General features: G+C 41.6%; 1 protein-coding gene across 1 annotated transcript; it reads left to right on the top strand.

Annotated features, from left to right (window-relative positions):
• The first annotated feature begins 2,950 nt into the window (after positions 1–2,950).
• Positions 2,951–4,069, top strand: LOC138907539 (uncharacterized). Its single transcript, XM_070198138.1, has one exon. It carries the CDS (start codon positions 2,951–2,953, stop codon positions 4,067–4,069), a length of 1,119 nt encoding a protein of 372 aa, XP_070054239.1.
• The last annotated feature ends 3,008 nt before the right edge of the window (positions 4,070–7,077 follow it).

The raw sequence follows: 7,077 nt of genomic DNA, 5'->3' as shown, positions 1-7,077 counted from the left end.
GATTATATTGTGGAAACAAGGAGAAAAGGAAAAGCAAAAATAGAGGAAACAGGTGCGGTGCAAGGCATGACTAGAACTGGCAGAGTCTATACACCTGAGCACCTGGGAGGAACACGCAAAAAAGCTGCATCTAAGCCGCTTGTTGTTGAGACTGGCCTTGATGACCTTTGGAGAAAGGTACAAGAAAGGGAATACTCCGTTGTCGATTATCTGAACAAAACTCCCTCTCAGATATCCATCTTGTCACTGCTGCAAAACTCCGAGACACACTGGAATGCCTTGATGAAAGTGCTGAGTAAAGCTTATGTACCCACGAACATCACTAGTGGGGAGATGGTCAACATGGTCGGGCCAGTACTGGAAAGCCACAAAATTACCTTTCACGAGGATGAATTACCACTAGAAGGACTAAGTCATAACATGGCACTACACATCACTGTGCAATTTGAGGATAAGTTCATCGCCAGGGTCCTGATAGATGGGGGTTCAAGTCTCAATATATGCCCGCTGACTACTCTAAAGAGGTTGGGTAAAGTCCTGCACGAGATACGGATGGGAAGTATGAATGTAAAGGCATGTGATGGATCCCAAAGAGCCACAATCAGAGAAATCAACCTCAACATACAAATTGGCCCGACCTAATTTTATGTTGAGTTCCAAGTGCTGGATATATCTGCTACCTATAATCTATTGTTGGGACGACCCTGGGGCAATGGCTTCTACTCTGCATCAGGCTGTGAAGTTTGAATGGAATCATCAAGAAGTGATTATCCATGTTGATAGAAGCAACCCCATCTACACCAATCAGACCGTTCCAGTCATCGAGAATATGAAGAAGCTAGGTAGAGAAACGTACCACCACATTGAGCGAGTCAATGCAATTGAAAAGGATCAATGGTGGAGTAACAATATAGAAAGCATATTACTATGGGCAGGATATGAACCTGGCAAGGGTCTCGGTAAAAACCTCCAAGGGATCACCAAACCCGTACAACCGCAGCTTCATGGCACAACGTTTGGGCTCAGATATGAATATACTTGGCAAGAGTACCAAGATTGGTCGCCGCCATGGAGTGGTCCTTATTATCCGCTGGAACAACCACTACCACCTCTACACCAGACATTTCATCAAGTTTACATGATGTGGGGATCTGAGGAAGATGAAGTCTTAGCTAGCATGTGGAAACTGTTTCTGGATAAAGAAGATATAGATTGCAGTGTGATAGTTCAGGAGGAGGAGGAGGAGGAAGACCTTACCATTCAGACTGTGGGGAAAAGAGCTGTTCTCAAAAATTAGACTGCTGCACCATCCCGGGCCCGTCGAGTTCCTAGGTAGCTTGACAGATTAGCATCAATTATTTTTAAGCATTTGAGACATTTTCAGTATTTTGTTTTGAAATAATTGCTCGAGTCATCGAGCCGCATTTGTTAACGTTTTAAAGATTTCAATTAATGCATTGCTACATTTTGTATTTACTATTATTCTCTACATTTCCTCTTTTTACAACATTATTATTACTTATCCCGATGAACCCGTAACTATGACATGTAATGAGACAACGCAACATAAGGATAGTGATTTAGAGCACCTGGAAGATGATATGATACCTAAGGAAATTGTCAGAGAAGTGGAAAAGTTTGAAAATCAGCCAAAGTCCAATTTAGACGAAACTGAAGCAATTAACTTAGGGGATTCCGAACCGGTTAAGGAAACATGCATAAGCATTCATCTATCACCGTCAGAGAAAATGATTATGAAGATATCTTTGCATAGTCCTACGACGATATGACGGGTTTGAGCACATCCATAGTAGCTCACAAGTTACCCACTAATCCCACATGTCCACCGGTAAAGCAGAAGCTCAGAAAATTCAAGCCGGATATGAGTTTAAAGATAAAAGAGGAGGTCACCAAGTAGATCAAAGCCAAGGTTCTTAGAGTGGTTGAGTACCTGACTTGGTTGGCCAACATCGTGCCAGTTCCGAAGAAAGATGGGAAAGTCAAAGTATGTGTTGACTACTGAGATCTAAACAAAGCAAGTCCCAAAGATGATTTCTCGTTGCCTAATATACACATATTGATCGACAAATGTGCCAAACATAAACTCCAATCCTTTGTGGATTGCTTCGCGGGGTACCATCAGATATGTATGGATGAGGAGGATGCTGAAAAGACAACCTTCATCACGCCATGGGGAATATATTGTTGTAAAATGATGCCATTTGGTCTGAACAACGTCGGAGCCACCTACATGAGAGACGTGATAATTATTTTTCACGACATGATACACAAAGAGATAGAAGTGTACGTGGATGACGTTATCATTAAATCCAAAAGGAGTACGGATCACATAGCGGATCTGAGGAAATTCTTCGATCGGCTTTGAAGGTATAATCTAAAACTAAATCCTGAAAAGTGTGCTTTCGGAGTCCCTGCCAAAAAATTGTTAGGATTCATCGTCAGTCGCAGAGGGATTGAGTTAGACCCATCAAAAGTTAAAGCAATCCAAGACTTGCCACCTCCGAAGAATAAGAAAGATGTGATGAGATTTTTAGTGCGTCTTTATTACGTCAGTCGCTTCATAGCACAATTAACAGTGATATGTGAGCCTATCTTCAAAATGCTGAGGAAAGATGCTGCAACAAGTAGGACTGAAGAATGCCAGAAAGACCAGTGCTACTTATTTATTCAAACCGCCCGTTCTGGTCCTACCAGAGCCAGGAAGACAATCACTGCTTTATTTTTCTATACTGGATGGAGCTTTGGTTGCGTTTTGGGACAACATGATGAAACTGAAAGAAATGAGCAGGCAAAATATTATTTGAGCAAGAAATTCACACCCTACGAAGCCCGATATTCTTTAATGGAATGCACCTACTGTGCTTTGACATGGATAGCCCAGAAGTAGAAGCTTTATTTCTGTGCATACACTACATATCTCATATCGAGGATGGATCCACTGAAATATATCTTTCAGAAGCCCATGCCTACGGGTAAGTTAACAAAGTGGAAAATATTGCTGAGCGAGTTTGACATCGTCTATGTAACTCAGAAAGCGGTCAAAAAGAAAGCATTGATGGATCATCTGGCAGAAAATTCCGTAGACGGAGAATACGAACCATTGAAAACATATTTCCCCGATGACGAGGTGTCATCCGTGGGAGAAGATATCACTGAAGCATATGATGGTTGGAGAATGTTCTTCGACGGAGCAGCAAATTTCAAAGGAGTAGGTATCAGAGCTGTTTTGATATCAAAAATCGACCAACACTATCCGGTATTTGCAAAACTCAGGTTTCCATGCACCAACAATATGGCAAAATATGAGGCTTGCATCTTGGTACTCAGGTTGGCCATTGACATGAATGTTCAGGAGTTGTTGGTAATTGGAGATTTTGATCTGTTGGTGCATCAGGTTTTAGGAGAATGGGCAACAAAGAATACCAAAATATTGTCATATTTGCACTGTGTACAAAAGCTGATCAAAAGGTTCACAAAGATAGAATTCAAACATGTTTCGAGAGTTCAAAATGAGTTCGCAGATGCATTGGCCACTCTATCTTCCATGATACAACACCCAGACAAGAATTTCATCGATCTTGTCCCAATAGGAATTCATAAACAGCCAGCTTATTGTGCTCATGTTGAAGAAGAGAGCGATGGAAATCTATGGTTCCACGACATCAAGGAATATCTGGCAAAAAGAGAATATCCAGAGCACTCTACCCATACTCCAAAGCGCACGCTTCAAAGATTAGCCAACCATTTATTTCAAAGCGGAGGAATTTCGTATGGAAGAACTCCTGACTTAGGATTATTACGGTGTGTCGATGCCAAGGAAGCTTCTAGATTTCTCGAGGAAATACATGGCGAAACTTGCGGACCACACATGAATGGTTTCACCTTAGCCAAAAAGATACTAAGAGTGGGGTATTTTTGGATGACTATGGAAACAGACTGCATCAAGTATGTTCAGAAGCGCCACCAATGCCAGATACATTCTGACATGATACGGGTACCACCCAATGAACTCACTACAACAAGTTCACCTTGGCCTTTCTTAGCTTAGGGTATGGATGTCATCGGCCCGATCGAGCCCGCCGCTTCGAATGGGCATAGATTTATTCTAGTGGCCACAGACTACTTCACAAAATGGGTTGAAGCTGGATCTTACAAAGCTGTAACTAAGAAGGTTGTAGCATATTTCATTCGGGACCACATTGTTTGTTGGTTCGGAGTACCAGAGTCAATCATCACCGATAACGCCGCCAATAAGAAACAACGATCTGATGAAGGCCATGTATGAAACCTTCAAGATCAAGCATAAGAACTCCACAACATACAAGCCGCAAATGAACGGAGCCGTAGAAGCCACCAACAAGAACATCAAGATGATATTGAGGAAAATGGTAGATAATTACAAACAATGGCACGAGAAGCTACCGTTTGCTCTGCTCGGGTATCGTACCATGGTTTGCACATCAACTGGGGCAATTCCTTACCTATTGGTTTATGGTACTGAAGCGGTAATTCTTGTCGAGGTAGAAATCCCTTCTTTAAGAATTATACAAGAATGCAGAATAGGTACAGAACCGCTACGGACAACTAGCTCTCATTGATGGTAAAATAATGAATGCGGTGTGTCATGGTCAACTCTATCAGAATAGGATGGTAAGAGCCTTCAACAAAAGGGTCAGACCGAGGCAATTTACACCGGGGCAATTGCTGCTAAAATGAATCTTCCTACATCAAGATGAAGCCAAGGGAAAGTTTTCACCCAATTAGCAGGGTCTTTATATGGTTCATCGGGTACTGACAGGAGGAGCACTTATACTGCAGAAATGGACGGAGAGATATGGCCAAAACCTATCAACTCCGACGCAGTCAAAAGATACTATGTTTAGGATTGTTCGCACTTCTTAAGTTGATGTAACCGAACTATGCTTGACCTGATTCCCATTTAATAGGGATACGTAGGTAGCCCTGTGGGTTCAGTCACATTTTAATAAAATCTTCATTTTCCCACGGTCAGAAACTAGGGGAAAGATCGCAAGTTCAGTCAACTTCGTCGTGTATGGAACAACCAAAAAGTATTGTCAGAAGTATGCATTTAAACTGGGGTAGAATTTCGAGGAGGACCCTCAAAATTATAAAAACAAGGAGGTTGCAATGTCTCTAAATATGTCACAGTCACCGATTCATCTAAATTATTTGATCTTACATACTACTATACATTTCAAGCAACTATATTGTTGAAAATAATTTGTCAAATGCATACATATTTTTTGAAAATTTTGTTTCTATAACAGCCGGATGCTACCCAGGATAACTCAAACAGGACTACAAGACAAGAGTGAAGGAAAAGCATGGAGTCAAGAGCACGAACCAACCTTTCCCCCCGCAAAACTCACGATTTTTCTTTGAATGCAGGCACGATAAACACAACATAAACATTCGCGAATACATACATCAAATCACTACCTTCATGACGACGAGTTACCTAAAGCAAACACATCCAGATAAGAAATATTTCACTCTCTCACCATCACTCATCGCTTTTCTTGCATATGGCTAAGCATTTCCTTTCCCTGCATGAGACTAAGCATTGTCTCCTCTTCTTGCATGAGGCTAAGCATTGACTCAATAATTGCATAAGGCTAATGTATGAGACTAAGCATTGTCTCCTCTTCTTGCATGAGGCTAAGCATTTCCTCCATAATTGCATAAGGCTAAGAACTGTCTGCATGAGACTAAGCATTATCTCCTTTCCTTGCATGAGGCTAAGCATTGCCTCCGAAATTACATAAAACTAAGCACTACCTTTCTTTGCATGAGACCAAGCATTGTCTCCATTCTTTGCATGAGACTAAGCATTGTCTCCTTTCCTTGCATGAGGCTAAGCATTGCCTCTGAAATTGCATAAGTCTAAGCATTGCCTTTCTTTGCATGAGACTAAGCATTATCTCCTTTCCTTGTAGGAGGCTAGGCATTGCCTCCATAATTGCATAAGGCAAATCACTACTTTTTTTGCATGATACTAAGCATTGTCTCCATTCTTTGCATGAGACTAAGCATTGTCTCCTTTTCTTGCATGAGACTAAGCATTGTCTCCATTTATTGCATAAGGCTAAGCATTGCCTCCATAATTGCATAAGGCTAAGCACTGCCTGCATGAGACTAAGCATTGTATCCTCTTCTTGCATGAGGCTAAACATTGCCTCCATAATTGCATAAGACTAAGCACTGCCTGCATGAGACTAAGCAATGTCTCCTTTCCTTGCATGAGGCTAAGCATTGCCTCCAAAATTGCATAAGGCTAAGCACTGCCATTCTTTGTATGAGACTACATATTGTCTCCATTCTTTGCATGAGACTAAGCATTGTCTCCGAAATTGCATAAGGCTAAGCACTGCCTTTCTTTGCATGAGACTAAGCATTGTCTCCATCCTTTGCATGAGACTAAGCATTGCCTCCTTTCCTTGCATGAGGCTAGGCATTCCCTCCATAATAGCATACGGCTAAGCACTGCCTTTCTTTGCATGAGACTAAGCATTGTCTCCATTCTTTGCATGAGACTAAGAATTGTCTCCTTTTATTACATGAGACTAAGCATTGTCTCCATTTATTGCATAAGGATAAGCATTGCCTCTGTAACAGTCACAGCCCAACCTCGGGAGTGCGACCGGCACTCGACCTGTCACGACCCAAACTGATGGGCCACGACGGGCACCCGGTACCTTACTCAATCGAGTACCAACATAACGTATCTTTTCGTATCATACTATCATAGATAACTAAGCCGGAGAGGCTGCCGTGAGATAAGTAGAATACAATATGTAATACCAACTTATACATAAGACATACAAGCCTATAAGACCACAATAACTACAAATACACTGAACATAGGCCGATAAGGCAATACAATCTTTTACGTACATGACATCTGTCTACAAGCCTCTAAGAATACATAATTGTCATAAAGGTCAGGACAGAGCCCTACCATACCAAACAATACACGTCTAAATCATACTGACCAAACAAGCAACTCCGGAGCAAATGGAGCGCACCAATACCATC

Source organism: Nicotiana tomentosiformis, chromosome 3 (assembly GCF_000390325.3).
Source record: "Nicotiana tomentosiformis chromosome 3, ASM39032v3, whole genome shotgun sequence".
NCBI lineage: Eukaryota > Viridiplantae > Streptophyta > Magnoliopsida > Solanales > Solanaceae > Nicotiana > Nicotiana tomentosiformis.
This window is presented reverse-complemented; position numbering and strand designations above follow the sequence as displayed.